At 45.8% G+C, this 26630-nt stretch overlaps 1 protein-coding gene across 2 annotated transcripts in view; it reads right to left on the bottom strand.

Annotated features, from left to right (window-relative positions):
- Positions 1 to 26630, bottom strand: part of RNF213 (ring finger protein 213) — a 1978231-nt gene that overhangs the window by 512496 nt on the left and 1439105 nt on the right. For both annotated transcript variants that reach the window (XM_069199724.1, XM_069199725.1), the window contains one exon: positions 4026 to 4167. In XM_069199724.1, coding sequence (XP_069055825.1) covers positions 4026 to 4167 — 142 coding nt within the window. The remainder of the gene's footprint in view (positions 1 to 4025; positions 4168 to 26630) is intronic.

Genomic DNA, 26630 nt, shown 5'->3' with positions numbered 1-26630 from the left:
TTTATTTGGCATTTTGGCCTGACAAATCCTTTACCGGTTGAGAGGGCAAAGCTGTGATAAGACTAACAGAACAGGGCATTCATCAGTGTCTTTCTAAGATTTAGCTCATCTGAGAATTGTTCCAAAGTTATGTACAGTAAAAAATAAGAGACTGTTAACTCCCCCTACAGCCCCCAAACTCCCTCTACCTCCAGAGTATTGTTACTTGATCCGTGGGGCGATCTGAAGTAACTGGTGTGAAGAAGGAATGGAGGAAAGTTGTACTTGTAAAATGTCTTTTTCAAAAGAAAAGGGCCCAGACCACAGATGGCTCTATGGGTGCCACAAAGGATCTCTCATTTAGAGGGACCACTTGATCCCATGCCATACTTTTGCAATCACTATGACACCCCACTAAAGCAACTGCTGTCAGTGTTATGTTATCTGGATGTGTAAAGTGCCTCTAATCACCCAAAAGGGTATCCAGGCACTGGAGCAGGTGTAAAGGGTGTGGGTCATGTAGTTAGTTGAAAAGTCAGATCTTCAGCCTCTTGCTGAACTCAAGAACCAAGGAGGAGGGCCCTGATGTGTAGAAGGAGGTTGTTCCATGTTATGCCCACAATGTGGGAGAAGGCTAGTCTCCCATTCTGCATTTGCAGATCCAGGGCGTCTGTGCATAAGAGTGAGAGGCTGAGTACAGGTGTCTGGTGAGTTTGTGGGAGTGAAGGCAGCTGTAGAGGCATGCTGGCCCTATGTTGTGCGGAGCCCTGTGTGCGTGCATGAGGAGTTAGCATTGATAGCATTTGTGTATTGGAAGCCAGTGAGGTTCACTGAGGTGTGACGTGAAGTGGGTGGGATGGGCAATGTCCAAGATGAGTCTTGGCGAGGCGTTCTGGATGGTCTTAAGTCGGTGGATGAGGTGGTTAGATATACCGACATGGAAAGCATTGCCATAGTCTAGTCAGCTTGTGAAGAGGGCTTGAGTGACTTTACACTTGATGTTTCTGGGTATTTATTTGAAGAATTTCTGAGGATGCATAGTACATTAAAGAAAGAGGAGCGGACTGCATTTACCTGTACAGACAAATTGAGTATGTTGTCTAAGATGCATCCCAGGTTTCTTGCCTGGTGAGTGTGTATTAGTGGAGGATCAAGATCTGATGGCCACCAGGTGAAGTCCCAGGGGGAGTTCCTGTTCTCAAAGATCAGCACTCCTGAGTTGTCGAAGATGAGTTTGAGGCAGCTGATTTTCATCCATTCTGCCACACTGATCATGAACTCAATAACTGCCTTTGATTAGATTACATTTTAGGTATGATCAACCTGTAGCGGGAGAGTGGCACACGTCAAAATGGCAGTGCAAGCATGGTCATACTGGTGGTTGTAATTTATTTAATGGCCTTGAAGGTTCACAAGGAGCAATCTGAACTTGGTCAAAAACCCCCAGGTCTGGCAAAACCCCAGGAACAAGGGGTCCCAAAGAAGCATAGTAATTTTATGATTACCACACATAGGCCTTACACGGGGTTCAGACAAAAGGAGAACACCTGGGACTGTCACTAGTGACTGCCATAGATGCCATGCGGTGAAAAGGTGTCTGATGTTGTTGGGATCTCCAAAGACTACTGAATTCTGGGGATTCATCTATGGCCTGTCAAACACATGCACAACAGGAATTGAGGCCATCTTCAAGGTTTCCTGAGTCCCATGGAGAAGACAGTGAAAGCTACTGCCGTATCTGAGCTGGTGGACCTCATTTCCACTGTTGTGCCACCCTTCTTCCCACCAGACAACACAAAAATCAGAGAGCAAATATTAACAAACAAACCTTACATGGTAACTGGTAGGGCAGAGATAGAAATACCAGCATCTCCGTTGCGCCTATGCCTTTTAATTAGTAAATGGAAGTCAGAAGGTGGAAACTAGACATTGTCCTAACTGAGAGCTAGTTCTACATCCAATAAGGGACATGCTGTCTTGAATTTCACCTAGGGAGTCACTGTGAGTCAATGCACTGTGCACAATAAGACAGTTTCAGATGCAAAACAGGGTTAATCGTGATGTAGCAGCCTAAAAGGCACCGCTGGTGTAGTCAAGCTACAAAATGACCAAAGAAAGAACAGTTAGCAAGAAGGGATAGACTATTTGAAGATCTATCTAAGGAACCTCATATGGTACTAGATGGCCTGATTTGCAGACGTGATCTGCAAGGGAAAAACAAATCTTAATTTAGGAAGGTCGTTACATTTTTTTCTGACAAACATGGCGACAAAGGGCGTACACAAATAAGAGTGAGCAATTAGCAAAAAATGATGGATGCTAAGGTAAAAATGTGCACGTATGTCTGGGGAGGGGTAACGTTTAAAACAGTTCCCAGTCATCCACTGTTCTGTTTCAGAATCCAATCCACAAATACATCAAGGTGACAGCTTCTGGACTTCATTATCTCAGCATGACTTTTGTGTCATCCACATAATTATAATGTAGATGTTAAAAATATAGAGGGCTAAAGGTAGATCCCTTAAACACCCCAAACTAATCAGCACTGAGAGGCAAATTTAATGTATCAGCTTGTGCAAAGGAATGTAGTTTAGTCAATATGAAGATATTTTTAAAAAGGGATATGAGCTTTGCATGTATGCTTAACTTTTAAAAAGAAATTAGAGAAATAGTGTTCGGGTCATTTAGAAACGTCTGGTCTGTTTTCAATTTCTAGCTTCTTAATTATTTGAGGAACATGGGGATTATGCGAAGGATTGTCATTTCGAGTAGCATAGCCAGCTTCCAAATAAATGTACCCATAAGAGAAACACACATTATTTATTGGCCATTTTATACAGCTTGGAGCAGTCCTGCTGGTGTCAGAACGCTTTACAAACGAAGCTTACTAATGCATACAAAAATAGACATGATTACTGATATACAGTAAACGCACAATAAATATAGGAAATGTCACATAAGGGCTAAACAGCAGACATTAAACTTTGGAACGTACAAATAATTAGAGTAATGGAAGGGGGTAAATATTAACAGCGGTTGAAGTCAGTGTCTAAGTTAACACTACACCATCAACAGGATACAGTTTACCATCTTGCAGGTTTTTGTATCTCTCTTTTACCCTCCACTCTGTCTCTCCTTAGCCTTTTCTATATCATGGCCTGCTAGCTGCTTCTATTACCCCATCTTCTGGTGCTTCGAGAATACTGGCAGCAGAGAAGGTTTTGCATTTATCTCAATCATGGACAACCAGGCTTCTGCCATCCACTCAAAGTTAACGGGCTATGTGCTTCACTGGTAAGGGGGCCATATGGTAAAGGATGTCACAATAAACCTAAATAACCAGCAGAAAACATCAAATTAATGAATATTTTGGGATGCCTATTGTTGGAGATTGTTAGGGAAGTAGGATTTTGAAAAAGGTGTGTTTCCCTCTACGCTGTATGGCCCCTTTAAGACGTACGTCTATACGGTCAAACGTCAACGTGTGCTTAATTTACAGGGCGCCACTATTGACTACCAAACATGCCATGGTCCACGGTCCAGTAGAATTGTTATCGCAGACCTGTCAACTCACGTGTGTCACTCAATACCTGCTCCCTTCACAAGGGTACGTGGTGAGGGACAGATATTACTCTGTGAAAAGAAAAAAGGAGCTTGAGACCAAAGCAAAAAGTGGATTGTCAGCTCTCATTTCAAGGCTTTGACCGCCCGCTGCCCATTGAGAGGTGTGAAAACACGTCAGGACGTTAGCACCGACCTCAGCAAGCTTCTTTCTTCAGAGGACGCGGGGGAGGGGGTGCCTCTAAGGTACTTCTAGGCATGAGGCCCCAATCCTTCGTAGCCAGGCCTGATTATTATGGCATCGATTCATGGAATGTGATGAGGCAAGGAGTTTGTGTCAGCACTGTTACAGAACAGTCAGGAATACCACAACACCCTTTTCACGTAACGCCACTTCAAAGAATGCAAATAAAACATACATTCATTGAGTGCAGAACTCCCTTCTGATACCACATGAGAAACAATACACCCCTGCTCCAAAATACCTCTTAATTCGTCCTCATTGGACAGAAGACTCAGAAGGATCTCTATCCGACGGGTGCTGCGCGTGGGAGTCTCGTTGTCGTCCCGGAGCATACCAACTGCACTCTGCACGCAGCTCCTAATGAGGGTGGTCGTGTCCAGGGCCTGATTTATTCAAAAGAAGGAAACATAATAAGCGTAACTACATAATGACCAATTTATTTCTTATAACCGACATATACAATTGACATTCTCAAACTTGTAACCCATGAAGACTCGAACACAACTAATACTTGTTTAAAAGAGGCTTTGTCTGCAAAGAAAATCCAGATCATGGGAGCTGGAGGCGGTACTTGGGGCTCGGCTGTTTGCCCAAACATCAGTGCCGCTGTGCATGTAAAGATAGGCTGCTTTAACAGAACTCAATCTTGATGATACTTTTAAAACGAAGAGATGGAGAAGGTAAGTTTACCCCCAAAGAGCCTTCACACTCTGCATCGGCCTGTGCGGCAGGGCACTATCTTTTCCCCCGCCCACTATGAAATTCTCAAACGCGTTCATTCACTGGATCCTCTCACTGAATCCTGCCTAGGCCCCATCGGACCAATTTCGAGGCAACTTTCCCTCGTAACCGGCCAGGACAACCACCAAGGTCAGTGTGTGGAAGGGGGTACATGGGATGGGAGAATGGAGGAATAACAGATGCATATCAAGCCCAGGAGACAAACAGAGGGTCCATTGAATATTCTAATCAGTGAGGTTGGCAAAGTTACTATCAGATTGTCTATTATGACATTTTAGTATTATGACTCTGCCATGTACAGTATAAACTGTGCTAAATGTTTTATATTCCATAAACACTTTCTTACGGAATAGTACTGGAATTTAACTTGTTACAGTTCACCACTAGACCGACCACAACTGCAACTGAAAACCATTTAGGGGATATACATTACCCTGGCCAACCATGTTTTTCCTTCACAATGCACTGATAACCCTGCTTTGTGACTTTCTCAGAGGTTCGTGTGGTATTCTATGTACCCTTTGTAGGTAAGAATATTCTGCATTGGAGGTCCGTAGAATGTTATGATTAGACTGTGAAGAAGTTGAGGATGCAGATAATGGGGAGTTACTGGATGAGGTTGGTTATCTGTATCTACATTAAACTCCTTTAAGCAGCACCTCAGGATCCCTGGTGGTCCTTTATTAGAGTCTCATAATGCACTTCAAATCACACTTACACAATCTACATTATACATTAGTTTTGAAGTATTAGCTACACCTGAATACTTCTTACAAAGCACCTATATCTTTACCAACATATGGATTTGTACCCCAGAACCGAGGAGCCCAAGATCTCACAGTGATTTGCAGAAAATACTGGTATCACAGTACTGAGACTTCCACACGGCTTTTACGGTAACATCCCCTGCATTGTATGGTGTATTGCTACATCAGTACTGATATTCAAAGCCCTTTAACAAATCACTTCTATGTTGATTACAAAAAAGCATAATCTGGTTGTAGGAAACTGTCCCCTTGTTTGCAGTACCCCTCCACTTTTGGCCTGATATCTGATGCTAACTTGACTGAGGGTGTGCTGGGATCCTGCTAACCAGGCCCCAGCACCTGTGATCTCTCTCTGAACTGTACCATTATTTCTACATTTGGCACACCCCTGGCACACAGCCAAGTACCTTGTAAAAGGTACCAGTGGTAGCACAGGCCCTGTGGTCAGGGAGGGTACCCAAGGGCCGCAGCATGAAGTTTGCCACCCTAAGGGCCCCCTCACCAAACACATGGACACTGCCATAGCAGATTGTGTGTGTTGGTGGGGAGAGAAAGGTAAAGTCGACATGGCATCCCTCTCAGGGTGCCATTCCCACGAACAACTGCCTGGGGCCTAGGTAAGTCACCCCTCTAGCAGGCCTTACAGCCCGAAGGAAGGGTGCACTATACTACAGCTGAGGGCATAGCTGCATAAGCAATATGCCCCAACAGTGTCCTAGTCCATTCTTAGACCTTGTAAGTGCAGTGTGGCCATATTAAGTACATGGGCTGGGAGTTTGTCATTACAAACTCCAAAGCTCCATGATGGCTTCACTGAAGACTGGGAAGTTTGGTATGAAACTTCTCAGCACAATAAACGTGGATGGATGCCAGTGTTGGATTTATTGTAAAAAGCACACAGAAAGCATCTTAGAGCTGCCCCTGTATTTTACTTAACTCTTTAATGCAGGGAAGACCAGTCTGTGCCAGTCTGCCACTAACAGACAAGTTTCTGACCTCATGGGGGTGAGAGCCTTTGTGCTCAATGGGGTCAGAAACAAAGCCTACTCTGGGTGGAGGTGCTTCACACCTTCCCCTGCAGGAACTGTAACACTTGGAAATGAGCCTCAAAGTCTCAGGCCTCCTGTTACAGTGCCACAGGGTACTCCAGCTGGTACAGATGCCCGCCCCCTGGACCAAGTTCCACTTTTGGTGGCAGGTAAGGTGGGGAAATTAGGTAAAACAGGGAGAAGTGATTACTGAAGCTATGCCCACCAGTAAGGTGTCCTGAGCTGAAGTGACTCCCTCCTTGCAGAATCCTCCATCTTGTTTTGGAGGAAAGGGACCAATAGGGTCCAAAGGGAGTGGGCATAGGAAGGGTGTTACCACCCTCAGGACAGTAGCCATTGGCTACTGCCCTTTGACCCCTGTAACACTCCTAAATCTAGTATGTTGAGGCTCCCCTGAACCTCACTCACCACATTCCTGGCAACCTCAAGACGAACAAAGAAGGAGGACTGCTAAGCCGACCCCAGCAGTGAAGACTCCAGACGACAACTGACTTGGCCCCAGCCCTACTGCCCTGTCTGCAGCTTCAAAGACACCTGCTCCAAGAAGGCGAAACATCCTGCAGCACTGGCGACCTCTACAAACCCCAAGAGGACTGCCTGCCCAACAGAGGACCAAGAACTGCTGAGGATAGCGGCCCTGTCCAGAAGAAATCACCAAAAGGACTCCGGAACCGCCCTGAATCCGCAAGCCCTGTCCACTTTGCACCCAACGCCCAGGGCCCGAGTCCAAGTGGCCACTGGTCTAGAGGAGGTCCCCAGTTGATTCTGACCCTTCCTGGGCAACACGACAACGCCTGCAGCCTGAATCGAGAAGGCCCCCCGATTGCGACCAGATCTGCTGAAATTACCGACGCCCAAAGGTACCTCTGCATCCGCAGCCCCATGGCAAATCTGACCGATGGTCCAGCATCGTTCAGCGGGTGCCTCTCCTTCCTGTCCAGCCTTGGGTTTTCTGGAACCGACCCCCTTGGACCCAGCCTGCAGCATCTTTATGACCCCTGGGGTTCCCCTATTGAAAAGCATTGGGCCCCCGAAGGGGTGTTTGCACTCGGCACCCAGCTGCCCCTGTTCCACTGAGGATGATTGTTTTGTGCTGACCTGTGGGCCCCCCAGTGCGGACTTAAAACCCCCAGGTCAGTGTCATGAAACAGCGGGAACTTACTTGCAATCTCTTTTCTACCAAAGCCCCCCAGTCCTCATAGGATTCCATTGCAAAAGCAACACCAACTTTGACCGCTGCTCCCAGCCAGCCCCGTGCTGGTGGTGGTGCACTTTTGGGGTCAACCTGAACTTTGACCTGTGGACATACTAACACCTGAAGACTGGAATCGTAAGTTGTGTACTTACCTGTTAAATGTGCTAACACTCTGGACTCTGTACCCACCATACCTCATTTTGGTATAGTATATACAGAGCCAGCTTCCTATACTGGTCATATTGTGTATCGGAGTATGGCTGTTTCTGCTCTATTATGTTTGTGATTCTGGTTTTCCTTATTGATGATCCTTGTCTACCAGTTTTATGTATGAGTGAAGCTTAGATTGCTGCTCTTGTGTTGTACAGTATTGCTTATGTGTCTGGGAAACTTGGCTTGCCTCTTTCATGCTATTTTGTGGAGAATCTCTTGGTACCATAATTAGTGTCATACATGAGTTTATGACAATTTATCACTATGTTTTTTAGCCCTGGCTACAGCTCCCGGTCATAACAAATAAAAGAAACTAAGAAAACATAATACTGAAAAGGGTATTGAAACGCTTGTGGAAGGAGGTCATTTGAATTAATAATTATTGTACAAGGTAAATAGGAAAAGGAATATTGACACTCATTTTGGTTATGCTCAAAATAGCGTTGGCACTCCGCCAGAGCTCATATGATTAACTAAAAAGAAATATGCTTAATGGAGCTTAGAGAAAAGTGTGGCAGGGGACGGTTTGAGAGTTCTGGATGACAATTGTCGGCCATTTTGGGTTGACTCCGACTGATACATTTCAAATAAAACAAATTGGGTACATTTTTATCAATCCACACTGTGGCAGACAGGCAGCGCTCCTTCAGCGGCGTACTGGTGTTGTAATACCAGAGAAGGCACATTCTGCCACGTAACATGGAATTATCCCATCATTCTCGCATACTGGGCTAGAGTATGCACATACCTGGAGGGCGTACTAGCCTACAACCTTTCTCTGGAGTCTAAGATTGCCTTGTTGGAGATCATGGACGGTGGGATGGTATATGCAGTGCATGTTTACTGCAGGGTGTGGGTTACCTGATTGCTAAGCGTGATATCACAAAGAAATAGCAGAACCCTCTCCCAACATTTAGCGAATGACAGGTAGGCATGGACTAATGTGATTTGGCGGAAGAGGTGGTCTACAGAGGTTGTCCTGCAAAATAGAGAAATGGACACAGCATAATGACACATTGTGACCATGGGCATGATTACCCTATGCTACAATAGGTTTTGTCTAATGGAGGAACAGCAGTGAGACCCTTTATGCCTCTGCCTCTAAAGTGGCTGATAGTGTGTGGGACTTATATTGGTATTCATATGTACCACGTTTTCTGTTCATGATCATGTGTACACTGTTCTACTGTTTCAGAAATGCAAATAAAACACTTCATCAAAAAAATTATGACAAGGTCAGCTGAGGCTAGAAATGGAGAGTGAGAGACTTCATAACTCCAGCACCATACACACATACACATATACAGGGATTGCAGAATTATTAGGCAAATTAGTATTTTGACCACATCATCCTCTTTATGCATGTTGTCTTACTCCAAGCTGTATAGGCTCGAAAGCCTACTACCAATTAAGCATATTAGGTGATGTGCATCTCTGTAATGAGAAGGGGTGTGGTCTAATGATATCAACACCCTATATCAGGTGTGCATAATTATTAGGCAACTTAACAAAAAACAAATATATACCCATTTCAATTATTTATTATTACCAGTGAAACCAATATAACATCTCAACATTCACAAATATACATTTCTGACATTCAAAAACAAAACAAAAACAAATCAGTGACCAATATAGCCACCTTTCTTTGCAAGGACACTCAAAAGCCTGCCATCCATGGATTCTGTCAGTGTTTTGATCTGTTCACCATCAACATTGCGTGCAGCAGCAACCACAGCCTCCCAGACACTGTTCAGAGATGTGTACTGTTTTCCCTCCTTGTAAATCTCACATTTGATGATGGACCACAGGTTCTCAATGGGGTTCAGATCAGGTGAACAAGGAGGCCATGTCATTAGATTTCCTTCTTTTATACCCTTTCTTGCCAGCCACGCTGTGGAGTACTTGGACGCGTGTGATGGAGCATTGTCCTGCATGAAAATCATGTTTTTCTTGAAGGATGCAGACTTCTTCCTGTACCACTGCTTGAAGAAGGTGTCTTCCAGGAACTGGCAGTAGGACTGGGAGTTGAGCTTGACTCCATCCTGAACCCGAAAAGGCCCCAAAGCTCATCTTTGATGATACCAGCCCAAACCAGTACTCCACCTCCACCTTGCTGGCGTCTGAGTCGGACTGGAGCTCTCTGCCCTTTACCAATCCAGCCACGGGCCCATCCATCTGGCCCATCAAGACTCACTCTCATTTCATCAGTCCATAAAACCTTAGAAAAATCAGTCTTGAGATATTTCTTGGCCCAGTCTTGACGTTTCAGCTTGTGTGTCTTGTTCAGTGGTGGTCGTCTTTCAGCCTTTCTTACCTTGGCCATGTCTCTGAGTATTGCACACCTTGTGCTTTTGGGCACTCCAGTGATGTTGCAGCTCTGAAATATGGCCAAACTGGTGGCAAGTGGCATCGTGGCAGCTGCACGCTTGACTTTTCTCAGTTCATGGGCAGTTATTTTGCGCCTTGGTTTTTCCACACGCTTCTTGCAACCCTGTTGACTATTTTGAATGAAACGCTTGATTGTTCGATGATCACGCTTCAGAAGTTTTGCAATTTTAAGAGTGCTGCATCCCTCTGCAAGATATCTCACTATTTTTGACTTTTCTGAGCCTGTCAAGTCCTTCTTTTGACCCATTTTGCCAAAGGAAAGGAAGTTGCCTAATAATTATGCACACCTGATATAGGGTGTTGATGTCATTAGACCACACCCCTTCTCATTACAGAGATGCACATCACCTAATATGCTTAATTGGTAGTAGGCTTTCAAGCCTATACAGCTTGGAGTAAGACAACATGCATAAAGAGGATGATGTGGTCAAAATACTCATTTGCCTAATAATTCTGCACTCCCTGTACATACATTACATAGTGGCAGCATCCACTGTATAGTTAGGACCTTCTTGCCATAGGGACAGAGTTTGTTTTGCTAATAACTATGGTACCATTTTACGAATCTTCACAAAACTTTCCCCCAAAAATTAAGAAGGCTTATCCACCTCAGCTCCTTCCTTGAAAGTCTCAGGCTGATCCGTCAAGCGGGGCCCAAGAAAAAAAGGTGTCCCAAAACACCATTTCTCTATGCAAGTGACAAACCCCTCAAACATAGTCAACACAGGTGGGGCGCATGCAGCCCCCCCTCCCAGAGACCTTTAGCCCCAGAGACCCTATCCCCCATGGCCTGCCGCTTTTTAAAGGGAAGAGGGGAGCACACTGCCCCCTCCCTGGGCCAATATTGGCCCTGGGAAACGCATCCCCAGGGTATGCCCAGCATTTAAAAGGGAGTATGCAGTCTGGCCAACATTTAAAGGGGGGCACACAGCCTCCTTCTCTTGGCCAATGCTGGCCCCAGGGAACTCATCCTCTGGGGCCTTCCCAGCATTTAATGGGGGGAACAGGGGTACGCAGCACCCCTCCTTGGGCCAATATTGGCCTGCAGACACGATCCCTTAGAAAACAGGTACCCCTCCTTCCTTATTTTAGGTCTGTGATGAGGCCAAAACTGCAAACTACACACAAAGATTATCCCACATGGACTGTATTTCTTCTATACCCAAATTGCTTCAGTATCGTCTGACCAATACCTCATAATTAACATATACACAGAGAATGATAATTCTTAATTATAAATGTTTTTATTATTTTGTTTCTTACTTCAATGGTGTAAGGAAATGCCTCCTTGGCATGGTTACCCCCTAACTTTTTGCCTTTGCTGATGCTAAGTTATGATTTGAAAGTGTGCTGGGACCCTGCAACCAGGCCCCAGCACCAGTGTTCTTTCCCTAAGCTGTACCTTTGTCTCCACAATCGGCACAACCCTGGCACTCAGGCAAGTCCCTTGTAACTGACACCCCTGGTACCAAGGGCCCTGATGTTAGGGAAGGTCTCTAAGGGCTGCAGCATGTCTTATGCCACCCTGGGGACCCCTCACTCAGCACATGCACACTGCCTCTCAGCTTGTGTGTGCTGCTGGGGAGAAAATGACTAATTCGACATGGCACTCCCCTCAGAGTGCCATGCCAACCTCACACTGCCTTTGGCATAGGTAAGTCACCCCTCTAGCAGGCCTTACAGCCCTAAGGCAGGGTGCACTATACCACAGGAGAGGGCATATGTGCATGAGCACTATGCCCCTACAGTGTCTAAACAAAACCTTAGACATTGTAAGTGCAGGGTAGCCATAAGAGTATATGGTCTGGGAGTTTGTCGAACACAAACTCAACAGTTCCATAATGGCTACACTGAAAACTGGGAAGTTTGGTATCAAACTTCTCAGCACAATAAATGCACACTGATGCCAGTGTGCAATTTATTGTAACATACACCCAGAGGGCATCTTAGAGATGCCCCCTGAATACCTACCTGAGTAGGCTGACCAGTTTCTGCCAGCCTGCCACACACCAGACATGTTGCTGGCCACATGGGGAGAGTGCCTTTGTCACTCTGTGGCCAGGAACAAAGCCTGTACTGGGTGTAGGTGCTTCTCACCTCCCCCTGCAGAAACTGTAACACCTGGCAGTGAGCCTCAAAGGCCCACCCCTTTTTTACGGCACCCCAGGGCATCCCAGCTAGTGGAGATGCCCGCCCCTCCGGCCACTGCCCCCACTTTTGGAGGCAGGGCTGGAGGAGCTAATGAGGAAAACAAGGAGGAGTCACCCACCAGTCAGGACAGCCCCTAAGGTGTCCTGAGCTGAGGTGACCCCTGCCTTGAGAAATCCTCCATCTTGGGTTTGGAGGATTCCCTCAATAGGATTAGGGATGTGCCCCAGTCCCCACAGGGAGGAGGCACAAAGAGGGTGTAGCCACCCTCAACGACAGTAGCCATTGGCTACTACCCTTCCAGACCTAAACACACCCCTAAATTTAGTATTTAGGGGCTTCCCAGATCCCAGGAAATCAGATTCCTGCAACCTGAAGAAAGAAGAAGGACTGCTGACCTACAAGCCTGCAGAGAAGGAGGAAGGCGACAACTGCTTTGGCCCCAGCCCTACCGGCCTGTCTCCAACTTCGAAAACCTGCTCCCGCGACGCATCTGACAGGGACCAGCGACCTCTGAAACCTCAGAGGACTGCCGTGGACTGCAGGACCAAGAAACTCCCGTGAACAGCGGCCCTGTTCAAAACCAGCTACTTCTTTGCAACAAAGAAGCAACTTTCAAAGACTTCACGTTTCCCGTCGGAAGCATGAGACTCTACACTCTGCACCCGACGCCCTCGGCTCGACCTGCCGAAAACCAATACCTTAGTAAGGACTCCCCTGCGACTGTGAGCCCGTGAGTAACCAGAGACGACCCCCCTGAACCCCCACAGCGACGCCTGCAGAGAGACTCCAGAGGCTCCCCCTGACCGGGACTGCCTGTGACAAGGGACCCGACGCCTGGAACCAACATTGCACCCGCAGCCCCCAGGACCTGAAGGAACCGAACTTCAATGCAGGAGTGACCCCCAGGTGACCCTCTGGCTTGCCCAGGTGGTGGCTGTCCCGAGAAGCCCCCCTGTACCCGCCTGCACCGCTAGAGTGACCCCCGGTTCCCTCCATTGAAACCTATACAAAACCTGAGGCCTGCTTTGCACGCTGCACCCGGACGCCCCTGTGCCGCTGGGGGTGTGTTTTGTGTGCCTACTTGTGTCCTCCCAGTGCTCTACAAAACCCCCCTGGTCTGCCCCCGAGGACGCAGGTACTTACCTGCTGGCAGACTGGAACCGGAGCACCCCTGATCTCCATAGGCACCTATGTGTTTTGGGCACCTCTTTGACCTCTGCACCCGACCGTCCCTGAGCTGCTGGTATGGTAACTTTGGGGTTGCCTTGAACCCCCAACGGTGGGCTGCTTTTGCCCCAGGACTGAGACTTGTAAGTATTTTACTTACCTCCTAATCTAACCTTTACTTACCTCCCCCAGGAACTGTTGATTTTTGCACTGTGTCCACTTTGAAAATAGCTTATTGCCATTTTTACAAAGGCTGTACATGATATTGTTTTCATTCAAAGTTCCTAAAGTATCTAAGTGAAGCACCTTACATTTAAAGTGTTTACTGTAAATCTTGAACCTGTGGCTCTTAAAATAAACTTAGAAAATATATTTTTCAATATAAAAACCTATTGGCCTGGAGTAAGTCTTTGAGTGTGTGTTCCTCATTTATTGCCTGTGTGTTTACAAAAAATGCTTAACACTACCCTCTGATACGCCTACTGCTCGACCACACTACCACAAAATAGAGCATTAGAATAATCTGCTTTTGCCACTATCTTACCTCTAAGGGGAACCCTTGGACTCTGTGCACACTATTTCTTACTTTGAAATAGTATATACAGAGCCAACTTCCTACAAATGGCATCTATCAAAAACAAATACACAATCTACAAAACATAGTCTCATAATTTTGAATGTACATATTTATCAACAACTTTGGATATTAACAATAAATACAGTGCATTAATACATTCTCAATACTCCATAAACCTTTACCACCCATATATGAACACTCACACACTACAGCCATACATACATACTATCACATTCTTTCCCGTCCCAGTCACAACTTACATACACCCAAAAGCAACGTGAAGAGATCTTCTCCTTTCCAGTTGTTGCAGTGTTGCGACCAGGGACCACACATAAAAACGAGTCCAAACACATTTCAGTGCTTTATGGTAATTCCACAACCACCTTCTTTAGGATCCAAGATTTGCTGAGATCAACTTTAAAAGGTCCACTAGGGGGTTATCGGTCATTCCTCATCCAGTACATGTGGCTTGTTTTCCAAATTAACCACAGGGGTCTATTTATGGTTCTGTGATGGTTGTTTTCTTAACAGCAGGAGAATGGCCTTTAATGAGGGCGTGGCTAGCCAGCGCCGAAAATGGCCACACACTAGCGACTCTCCGGCCGTCGCCAAACTAAATCCCCAGATATCTGGCATCAATCCTGAAATGAGGGAGTGAAATCTGACTTCGGTACGCCGGCCGGACGCACGGATCAACAGCGGGACCCGGAAAAAGCTCCCCAGCCTAGAAGCCTGCAAAACCTGAATTGAGACCCGGCGACTGAGCGAGGTGAGGGGGTGTCGCATGGCAGTCGGTTGCGGTGGCCTGGAGGCCGGTGGGCAGTAGAAGTAGGTGGGGGCACAGAGCCACGTGGGGCTGTAGTGGTGCCCGAGGCCACTGTGAAGAATGGAGAGAAGCAGGGTTTGGGGGGGAAGCGCGGGGCCACGCCACATGAAGGCCTCCAGCCCCCCTCACCCAAGAACACAATCCTTTAACCGGGAGACCCAGGGGCAAAGGAGGTGATTGCCGGGGCCCAAAGCAATGTGGTCGGAGACAAAGACCTGGAGGAAGCTCCTGGCCTAGAAGCCCCCGAAACCTGAGCTGTGGCCTGGCAGCCAAATGAATTGAGGGGGTGTCGTGTGGCGATCGGCCGCAGAGGCATGGGTGAGGGTGGTAGAAGCGAGCAGAGTGCAAGGAGTGGCACAAGGCTGTGGAAAGAAGTGGGCCTGGGGGAAGCGCGGGCCGCGCCACGTGGAGAAGACCCCCACCCCACCACTCTCCCCCATCCAAGAACGTGATCCATCAACCGGGAGACCCCAGGATGAAAAAGGTGCCCAAGAAAAGCTGGGAACAGGAAGCACGCTGGGGGGAGGGGCAGGTGAAAGTAGGAGCAGGCCTTTAAATGAACTTCCACAAAAGTCAATGAGGGGTGCCCCCGGGGGCATGGAGAAACCTGGACCGCCCACCAGTGCAAAACACCACAGATCAACATTATTGATGTAAATGAGTACTTAAAACGACGGTGGCTAAGTGATAACGACTACAACAGAGCCCAAGGCCTAGTACTAGGGGAAAGTTGGAGCGGCCTGTGGAATCCAATATCCTGAGAAAAGGCTATGGTGAGAAATCGAGGCCCCCACACAGACGAATAGAATCACCAAATACGCAGTTTCACTAATGGCAACCAAAGGAGCATTGGGCCCACCCGAGTGGGGATCTGCTCAGTCGGACCCTCCACAACAAACAAAGCCCACACTGCAAGACATTATAACTGCCATTCAAAACGTCAAAGACACTTTGGAGCCAAAAGTTGACACAGTAATACTTAAAGTGAACATCATCAGGGCAGACCTCCGAAAGTCACTGAGAAATTGACAGTGGCTGAAACTCATATCTAGGGCCTGCAGTCTGTCACTAAACGGTTGGAAGAACAAGTGCGGGGCCTCACGAAGCAAACTATGGCTATCACCGCCCGCCTTGAAGATCAAGAGGGCAGGGCGAGACGGAACAATATTTGTATGGTGGGGGTGCCTGAAGGGGCAGAAGGCCATACTATGGATCTATTTGTGTAAGACCTGTCCTAAACTTGCTACAGACGAAGACACTTTCACATTTATTTTCAGTGGAGAGAGCACATGTAGCCCCAGCTCCCCGGCCGCCCCCACAAGAACAATCACAGCCTGAATATTCAACTGAAGAGACCGAGATGCCATCCTTCAGGCAGCCCGCACACATTTTTCCTGACTTTACTCTAATAGTTCAGAGACAACGCAAGTGCTTCGACTAAATAAAATGAGCTCTACGAGAACAAGAGCTTAAATACATATTGTTATTCCCGGCGAAATTGAAGGTCATTGCGGGAGGGAAGACGTGGTTGTTCACCACGCTGGAAGAAGCGTGGGACTGGCTTGAGGGTTGGAGGGGGCAGAAGCATAAACAAGGGAACCACAGACCATTGCCAGATCCTCAGCCAGGTCGGAGCAGCCGGCGGCTCTTGGGCGAGAGAAGCCAATCAAGGAATGCATGTAGCTTACCAGGGACATGAGACCTTTCAAAGTCCAGTGTATGACAATCCAAAAGGTTAGGCAGAGATCGGAGCCTCACTCCATAAGTTGTTGAAAACTCCTGCACGAAATGGAGGTTGGGGAGACTGAATTAAGGCAAATCCAGTATTCTGCAAAGTATGGTGCAGTGCTAATGTCATGCCCACGGTTGTTTATGTTGCTAGGGCGACAGGCTCTCTGCAAATTAGGGAGGTGAGTGGTTGACAACTCACAAACCAGGGTAGCAGGGAGGGGGGAAGTTTGAGGAAAATTATAATTGTTTACATTTAAGTTTCGCAGTATGTTGAGCTGTGTGGTTGATTGCTCAGGTAGTGTGTCTATTGAGACAGTGAAGCAAGGTACAGCAGAACGCCAGAGACAAGACCCACACTTTAGGAAAAGAAGCACTGTGAATTCCCCCCCCCCCTGCCCCCACCCATGGTAAAACCCCACCTCTCACACTATGTCTATGCCACGTAGCTTACTTATATGATCCTGGAATGTAAATGGTCTGGGAAACAAGATAAAGCGCACATTAATTCTCCAATACCTCGGGAAACATTCCCCAGAGTTTGTGCTATTCCAAGAGGCGCATCTCCGAGGCACAACATGCAAAGACCTAGACAGATTTGGTTAAAACTACTCGCCCGTGCAGGCTACACAAGCGACTCTAGAAGAGTGAGAATACTGATCAAGAAATCTACCCCCTATATACCACCGTGCAGTTAGCATGACACTCTGGGGAGGTATGTACTGATATGCAGCGTATGGGAGGGGAGGTTCTGAATGTGGGGTCTGTGTATGTTCTTCCACGCCTACTATCGCTGACATTTCCTGAACCAAACGCAACCCTGATAGATCTCACACATGGGACCCTGATTTTAGGGGGAGACATGAATGGCATCATGGACACAAAACTAGATAGGATCTCTGGAGCCCCCAGGGGGGGAGACACTAAGGCGCTGAGTTGCTTTGTAGACGCCCTGGGACTGGTAGACATTTGGCAGACACACAACCTACACTGTTGAAGGTACATCTACTTCTCACCCTCACATAATAATAGTTACTCTCATATAAACTCAACACACAACACGTGGACATACACAGATTCCAAGAAGCTAGTATCAGACCCCGGAGAGTCTCCGACCACTCCGTGGTCGAGGTTAAACTACTAAGTGCAGTTCGGACCACATCTCTACCCCCCAGAATAACCACTTGGTATCTTAAAGACCTAAATATCATGGAGACACTAAGGAAAGGGGCAGAAACATACTTCCAGGAAAAATCTGGGCTCAGTGACATCTGCAAGTACTCTACGGGAGGCATTTAAAGTGGTAGTATGGGGCCAGGCACAGGTCCTCATAGGTGGGAAAAGGAAGAAATGCTCCTACAGTGCAAGGCGCTGGAGCGAGACATTGAACCGCTGGAGTCGAGGGTACAGGAAGATCGAAACAATGACCTCGGACACCAACTGCGCCTCAAGCAGAGGGACCCATGAGACTTGGTTAAGGTAGCTGCTCGCAGTGATGCACTAGCCATGCAGCGACGTCTCTATGACGTCGCTGATAAGGCCAACAAGCTTCTGGTGTGGCTGGACAGGAGAGATCGGGAGAGGTCCTGGGTGCTATACACAGAAGATAAAGAGGGAAGACTCCAGCATCCAACCATAGCCAACGTATTTGTTGACTACTATGAGGACTTGTATGAACTGGCCACCTCCATGGGAGATACTGATTGTATGGAACCCTTGAGGGACATCTGTCTAAGCAAATTAGAGGAGGAATCGAGAGTGGCTCTCGAGGAAGACCTTACGTTAGAAAAGATAACACAAACTATGCAGGGGCTTCAGTCGGGGAAAGCCATCGCCCAAAATGGCCTACCGATAGAGATGTACAAAGCTATGGCCACCAAGGTAGCACCACACCTATGGGCCATGTTTCAGGCTGCACTACAGGACGGCATCCTCCCAGAGGACCAATGCATGGCCACCATAGTAGTAGTACACAAACCAGGGAAACCACAAACCAGATGCAGCTCTTTAGACCAATCTCCCTGTTAAATGAGGAAACTAAAATCTTAGCAAAAGTCTTAGCGAATACGCTCCAGGCAGTAATAACATCACTGATCCACCCTGATCAATCTGGCCTTATGCCTCGAAGGGGAATGAGATTCAACCTTCGGAGGCTCTACAGAGCACTCCACAAGACAAGTAGTCCTAACTCCAAAGAGGCAGTCCTCATGGCACAACAATGGCCTTTGATAATATTGAATGGCCATATCTATTCGTCACACTCCACAAAATGGGTTTTGGACTGAAATTTTGCAGCTGGATAAGTCTTCTTTACCGTTCACCTATGGAACGTGTCCAAGTGAATGGTACAATAGCTGAGGTGGCCACCTTACAAAGGGTAACTAGACAGGGCTGTCCCCTCTCCCCCATGATATTCACCCTGGCTATAGAGCCCCTGGGTGCACCAGAACCCCCTGATATGTGGGATACCAGAGTGTGGTGACTGGGAGGAGTGTGTTTCTCTCTATGCCAACGACATATGACTGTACCGCACGCGGACTCCTCGCTCTGTTGACAGAGTTTTGCACATTTTCCAGACATTTGGCGACTATTCTTTCTACTGCATAAATTGGTCCAAATCAGTGCTTTTCCCGTTCACAGGAACTCCACCACGTCTCCTGTGACACAATGAGATACCCGTGGCACATGATAGCTTCAAATACCTAGGGATACATATCACAAGGGACCCTTAGAAATTTCTAGATGCTAACCTTATCCCACAAATAGAGAGACTTAAAACTGAAGTCTCACACTGGAGATCTTTACCATTATCACTCATGGGCAAAGCGCCCCTGTTTAAAATGATGTCCCTCCCCCGCCTACTATACGTCTTGCAAAACACACCCTACCGAATCCCTCAAAATCTATTTTGGTGAATAGATAAAGCACTGAGGCTTCTCCTATGGAATGGCGGGGCCTCGCGTATTTCACTTCGCAAGCTACAACGAGGAGTGTTTGTAGGGAGGATCGTGCTCCCAGATATCAATAAATACTATTGTGCCTCGCAGCTGGCGGTAATAAATGACTGGGTGTTTGCCGACAGGAATGAGCCAGCTTATCGAGTAGACAGGTCACAAATGAGAAGGACAGATTTCTTAACAGTGCTACATAGGCATAACGCAGAGAGGACACTTCCAATCCACACGAGGACAGTGTTGTGGGTTTGGAGGTAAGCCACTAGTCCCCTAAACTCCTGAAGCACATTAACGGAGCTGATCCCCCCCCCCCCCATGGGATAGTGACCTCCTACAAGAGGTGGGTAAACTGGAGGGTTTCGCCAAGTCGGAACTACTGGGCATTGAGCGATTGGGAGACGTTTAGAGAGAGACCAAGCATACATCTCCTTCAAAGCCCTCGAGGTAGAATATGGAATGGGACACACAGAACGTTATAAATATCTACAGTTGGGCCATGCCTTGCGGTGTCACATGAGGGAGGGGGAACAATTGACATCCGCCACTCCACTAGAGGAAAGACTCCTCACAGAACATCTACCAGAAAAAAACATCATCCCTGACATACAGAAAACTCCTGAACAATGCCCCAGACACATTGGGACCCCTTGCAGAAGTGTGGGCCAGAGACCTGGGAGACCTAACAATGGAGGATTGGCAAGAGACATTGCAGAGCCCAACGGAAATTGCACTCTGAGCCAGATTTAGGCTGATTTAGTTAAAGCTCCTGCACAGGGCATACTGTCATTGAACCCTTGTTCATAAAAGTTCTAAAGCAGACACACCTACCTGCCTCCGGAGTTGTGAGCAAATGGGTACCTTCTTTCAAATCCTTTGGGCCTGCCCGGTGATACAGTCCTGGGACAATGGCATAATGTATCCGAAAAGTGGATTCTATTGCATATAACAGAGAATGAGCCGATGCCCAGATATTTTAGGACATGGGCGATGCTAGCATTTGGGGTGGCCAAGCCAAACAATGCAAGACTATGGGGTCACCCTGCCCCACCAACGGTGGAACAATGGGAGTCAGACCTTGACTGGTGCCAGCAAACTGAGAAAGTGATGTATCAGAGCTGGGGATGCCCCAATAAATGGAAGAAAATATGTGGATCCTGGTTTACAGCCAGGGAAAAAATGAATCCTGAATCGTAACAGCCGTACCCACTGGGAGATGAGGGGGAAAATTAGAGAATGTAAGATATGCATTGAAGTAAAAGTGCTTGGACTGTAAAAGCTCCAAAAGATGTAAAGTCTAGATAAACGTGGCAAATGGAAATTGATATAAACATTGTACCTTGAGATTGGTTTTAATAAAAAAGTTTTTAAAAAAAAGAGAAAAAAAAAAAGAGCATTGCCTTTAATAGCAACGATGACCTCTTCTCCCAGAAATTCTTTATACCACTTTATCAGAGACCCAGTCAAAGCCTCAAACAGTGTCCTCCTTGTGACTTTACCTGCTTGTGGGCTTATAGCATAGACGTTACCTGGGAAGATTCTTCAGGAGAAAAAGCAGTGGAAACTAGGGAAAAGCATGGAGAATGCACACAAAAAAAACAGGGGGAAGAAGTGAAAATGAAGGGAAAGCAAGGAGAAAGCACACAAAAAAATGGGGAACAAGCAAGACGAAAGCAGTAAAAACAAGGGAAAAACAAGGAAAGGAGACACAAATAACAGGGGGGAAAAGCAAGGAGAAAGCACTGAAACATTTGACACCAGGACCTGGCCATCCCAGGGACTCCATTTGATTTTTCAAAAGATGTTTTGCTGTGTATCTTTACCCTGCCTTCTTATGTGTTTTTTTCACCTTTGTTTTTTTCTTAGGACTTGGACAAATAACAGAGAACAAACATGGCGGGCAACACTTCCTGGGTCAAGTGTTGGCAGCCAATCAGAACTCAGCATGAGATCTGTCGGTTCCAGGTCCCTAGATATATAAATTACTTCAAAATTACTGAACCGATTTACACCAAATAACAAAAAGGGCTCTTTGTGGACAAAGAGCTAGCTTTCTGCCAAAGTGGTGTAATTCTGTTCAGTGTTTCTGGCTGTAGTCGTGTTCAAAATCTCTATGGGGAACTGCATAGGGAAAACATGTTTTGCCCCGTCCCCCTTTGCCCCCTTGCTTTATGAATCACCCTGAAACTTTCAAGCTAGCATCTTAAGTGACCATGCCACTACTTTTGAACATATTGTGAAGATTCATCACACGGCGCCAAAGTTATTAGTAAAAAATAAACCTATTTCGTCTATGGGAATTAAGTCCTACCTATAACTACCTACTGGCGACCACCAGTTGCTAATTTTTATATATATATATATATATATATATATATATATACACACACACACACACACACACACATATATACACTTACCCAGTGTACATCTGTTTGTGGCATGTAGTGCTGCAGATTCACATGCTATGCATATCTCTTCCGACATCTAGCGTTCCAACATCTAGTGTTGGGCTTGGTGTGTTACAAGTTGTTTTTATTGGAAGAAGTCTTTTCGGAATCACGGGATCGAGTGACTCCTCCTCTCGGTTCCATTGCACATGGGCATCGACTCCACTGTTAGACTGTTTTCCTGTAAAGGGTGTAGGAAGGAGTGATAGAGTATAGAAATATAAAGAGATGTCCATGCAAATGTAAATGTATATACATATGTACAAATGTTAAAAACTTAAATGACTACAGGCTTCCGGGGAGGAGGGAGGGTGCATGTGAATCTCCAGCACTTATATGCCACGAACAGATGTACACTGGGTAAGTGACATTTTCTGTTCGGTGGCATGTGTAGCTGTAGATACACATGCTATGCATAGACTACAAAGCAGTTAGTCCTCCCAAAAAAGCGATAGCTAGCCTGTAGGAGTTGAAGTTGTTTGAAATAACGTTTTTAAGACAGCTTGCTTGTTGCTGTGGAAACCATCAACACAGTAGTGTTTTGTAAATGTATGTGGGGTTGACCATGTAGCTGCTTTACATATATCACCCATTGGTATGTTTCCTTAAAAAAAAAGCCATTGATGCACCTTTCTTTCTTGTAGAAAGTGCCTTAGGAGTGATCAAAAGTTGTCTCTTTGCTTTGTTATAACATGTTTGTATACATCTAGCAATCCATCTTGCTAAACCTTGCTTTGATATATGATTGCCTGTATGTGGTTGTTGGAAAGCAACAAAAAGTTGTTTTGTTTTCCTAAAAGCTTTAGTTTTGTCTATGTAGTACATAAGAGCTCTTTTGAGATCTAGGGTATGAAGAGCTCTTTCTGCCACAGAATCTGGCTGTGGAAAGACAGGCAATTCCACTGTTTGATTGATGTGAAATGGAGATACTACTTTTGGTAGAAATTTTGGATTTGTTCTTAGTACAACCTTATGTTTGTGCACATGGGAAAAAGGTTCTTCAAGACTGAATGCTTGTATTTCACTAACTCTTCTTAAAGAAGTAATAGCTACAAGGAAGGCAACCTTCCATGTTAAAAATTGAATTTGGCATGAGTTCATGGGTTCAAAATGTGGTCCCATGAGTCTGGTAAGTACAATATTTAAGTTCCATGATGGAACAGGTGGTGTTCTGGGTGGAATAATGCGTTTTAATCCTTCAACGAAGGCTTTGATAACAGGAACTCTAAATAGAGAAGTATGTTGAATAGTCTGTAGATATGCTGATATTGCAGTGAGGTGTATCTTGATGGATGAGAAAGCCACATTTGTTTTCTGCAAATGAAGTAAATAGCATACAATATCTTGTATAGATGCTGTAAGTGAATCTATGCTCTTAGATTGACAATAGTAGACAAATCTTTTCCACTTGTTTGCATAGCACTGTCTAGTAGTAGGTTTTCGTGCTTGTTTCATTACTTCCATACATTCTGATGGACGATTTAAATAACCAAATTCTATGACTTCAGAAGCCAAATCGCTAGATCGAGAGCATTGGGGTTTGGATGCCTTATTTGACCTTTGTTTTGTGTTAACAAATCTGGTCTGTTTGGGAGTTTGGATTGAGGTACTACAGATCGGTCTAGTAGTGTTGTGTACCGAGGCTGGTGTGCCCATGTTGGTGCTATGAGTATCATGTTGAGTGACGTTCGAAGTCATTTGTGGACTAGAAATGGAAGGATTGGGAGAGGAGGAAAAGCGTAAGCAAATATCCCTGACCAATTGATCCATAGAGCAGTGCCCTTGGATAGGGGATGTGGGTGTCTGGATGCAAAGATTTGGCATTTTGCGTCTTCGGTTGTTGCGAATAGATCTATGTCTGGTGTTCCCCACTTTTGAAAGTACCTTTGAAGTACTTGGGAGTGAATCTCCCATTCGTGTGTCTGTTGGTGACTTCTGCTGAGGAGATCTGCCAACTGATTGTTTATCCCTGGAATGTATTGTGCTATTAAATAAATTTGATTGTGAATTGCCCATTTCCAAATTGTTTGGGCTAGAAGGGACAGCTGAGATTAATGTGTCCCTCTCTGCTTGTTGAGATAATACATGGTTGTCATGTTGTCTGTTTATATGAGAACATTCTTCTGTTTGAGAAGAGGTTGAAATGCTTTTAGGGCAAGGAACACAGCTAATAATTCTAAATGGTTTATGTGTAGCTGTTTCTGTTTGACATCCCATTGCCTTTGAATGGTCTGATTGTTTAGGTGAGCTCCCCAACCGATCCTTGATGCATCTGTTGTGATTATGGACTGAGGCACAGGGTCTTGAAACAACCACCCCTTCATTAAATTGGTGCGATTCCACCATTGAAGGGACATATGTGTTTGGCGGTCCATCAACACTAGATCTTGAAGTTGACCATGTGCTTGTGACCATTGTTGTGCAAGGCACTGTTGCAAGGGCCTCATGTTTAATCTTGCATGTGGGACTATTGCTATGCAAGATGCAGTGTATTGTTGATTTGGCTGTATGAGTGGTATTAAATTTTGGAGCGCTTGTATCCTTTGTATATTTGGATACGCTGGAGCTAGTTGAGTATTTAGGATAGCACCTAGGTACAGTTGTACTTGTTGAAGGTGGGACATTTGGTAGTTTAGAGAGAACCCTAGTGTGCAGAGTTTCTATCACGTAAGGTATGTTTTTTTGGCATTTTGTAAGATTGCTTGATTTTATTAGCCAATCGACTAGATATGGAAAGACATGGATGTGTTGTCTTCATAAGAAAGCCGCTACTACTGCTAGACACTTTGTGAACACTCTTGGAGCTGTTGTTATGCCAAATGGCAACACCTTGAACTGGTAGTGTTTTACTGCTATGACAAACCGGAGGTATTTTCTGTGAGCTGGGTGGATGGGTATGTGGAAATACGCATCTTTGAGATCTAGAGCAGTCATAAAATCTTATTTTTGCAGTAGTGGAATAACATCTTGTAGAGTTACCATGTGAACATGCTCTGACAAGATGTATAGATTGAGGGGCCTGAGGTCTAATATGTGCCTGAGGGTGCCATCTTTTTGGGAATTCGGAAGTATAGTGAGTATACTCCTGTTCCTTATTGAGACTGTGGAACTAATTCTTTTGCTTGGTTAAACAATGGAGATTGTACTTCTTGTTGTAACAGAACTGTATGTTCGGGGGACAATTCGTGGTGGAAAGTTTGGAGGGGTGGATATTAGTACTAGGCAATATCCATTTTGGATAATTGGTAATACCCAGTTGTCTGGGGTAATATTTTGCCAATGGGAGTGGGATTGCTGTAGTCTTACTCCCACAGGAGATGTGTGGGATGGAAGGGAGGGAAGGAAGTCACTGTTTAGGCTGTGATGTTGTTTGTTTAGAGGTTTGGAATTTACCTCTATTTCTGAAGTATTGACCTCTATAGGATCCTCTAAATCCACCTCGTTGATACTGGGTTTGTTGTGATTGTTTTGTTTGGGAGGTGGAAGCATCTGAGGATTGTGGCTTAAAACCTCCTTGAAACTGTGGCCTGCGAAAGGAACCTCTATATGGGGTGGTTTATAAAGCGCCCATTGCTTTCGCAGTATCCGAGTCCTTCCTCAGCTTTTCAATAGGGGTGTCCACTTCTGGGCAAAAGAGATGCTTTTTATCAAAAGGCATATTAATTACTGCCTGTTGAATTTCTGGTTTAAAACCAGAGGACTGCAGCCATGCATGTTTTGTGATTGTGATGGCAGTGTTTATACTCCTTTCAGCTGTTTCAGCAGCATCAAGAGCGGATCTTATCTGATTATTGCTAATCACTTGCCCCTCTTCTACTACTTGTTGTGCCCTTTTCTGGTGTTCTTTTGGGAGATGCTGTATAATATCATCCCATCGCATTTCATCCCAATGGGCCCTATCATACTAAGAGTGACTGAGAATTTGCAATTCTCTACCGATTTGCTGCTTGTGTAGCAACTTGTTTCCCTGCTGCGTCAAATTTTGTACTCTCCTTATCAGGAGGTGGTGCATCTCCTGAAGACTGGCTATTTGCCCTCTTTCTTGCTGCACTGACTACCACTGAGTCAGGAGGGTCCTGGTGAGTAATGTAATCTGGGTCCAAAGGTGCAGGCTTATACTTTTTATCAATTATAGGTGAGATAATCCTAGCTTTTACATGATCGCTAAAAATTTGGTCTGCATGTTTAACCATGCCTGGTAACATTGGGAGACACTGGTACCTTGAATGTGTAGAAGACAGTGTATTAAATAAGAAATCTTCTTCTAATGGCCCCGAATGCATGGTTACCCCAAGATAAGCTACTGTCCTGGATATCACCTGGGTGTATGCAGTAGTATCTTCTGGAGGAGAAGGTTCTGATGGGTAAATATTTGGGTCCTTTTCTGGGATGGGATCAGGGTCATAGAGATCCCGTGGGTCTGCCGTACCTCCTTGTGAATATAAAGAATGTGTTGGAGAAGGCAGTGGTGGTGGGCTGTTTTGAGGTGAGAAAGATAATTGTGGAGATTGAGGAGGAGAAGTATGGAAAGGTAGTGGCTTCTCCTTTGGTTTTGCACCTTTGCTGGTGGCTGTACAGAGTCCAATTCCTCTTGGAAAGCCATCTTTCTTTTTGTCTTTAAAGGAGGTGCAGTAATAATT

Source organism: Pleurodeles waltl, chromosome 7 (genome assembly GCF_031143425.1).
Source record: "Pleurodeles waltl isolate 20211129_DDA chromosome 7, aPleWal1.hap1.20221129, whole genome shotgun sequence".
NCBI lineage: Eukaryota > Metazoa > Chordata > Amphibia > Caudata > Salamandridae > Pleurodeles > Pleurodeles waltl.
Note: the sequence above shows the minus strand (reverse complement) of the source record. Positions and strands in the feature narration are given on the sequence as shown.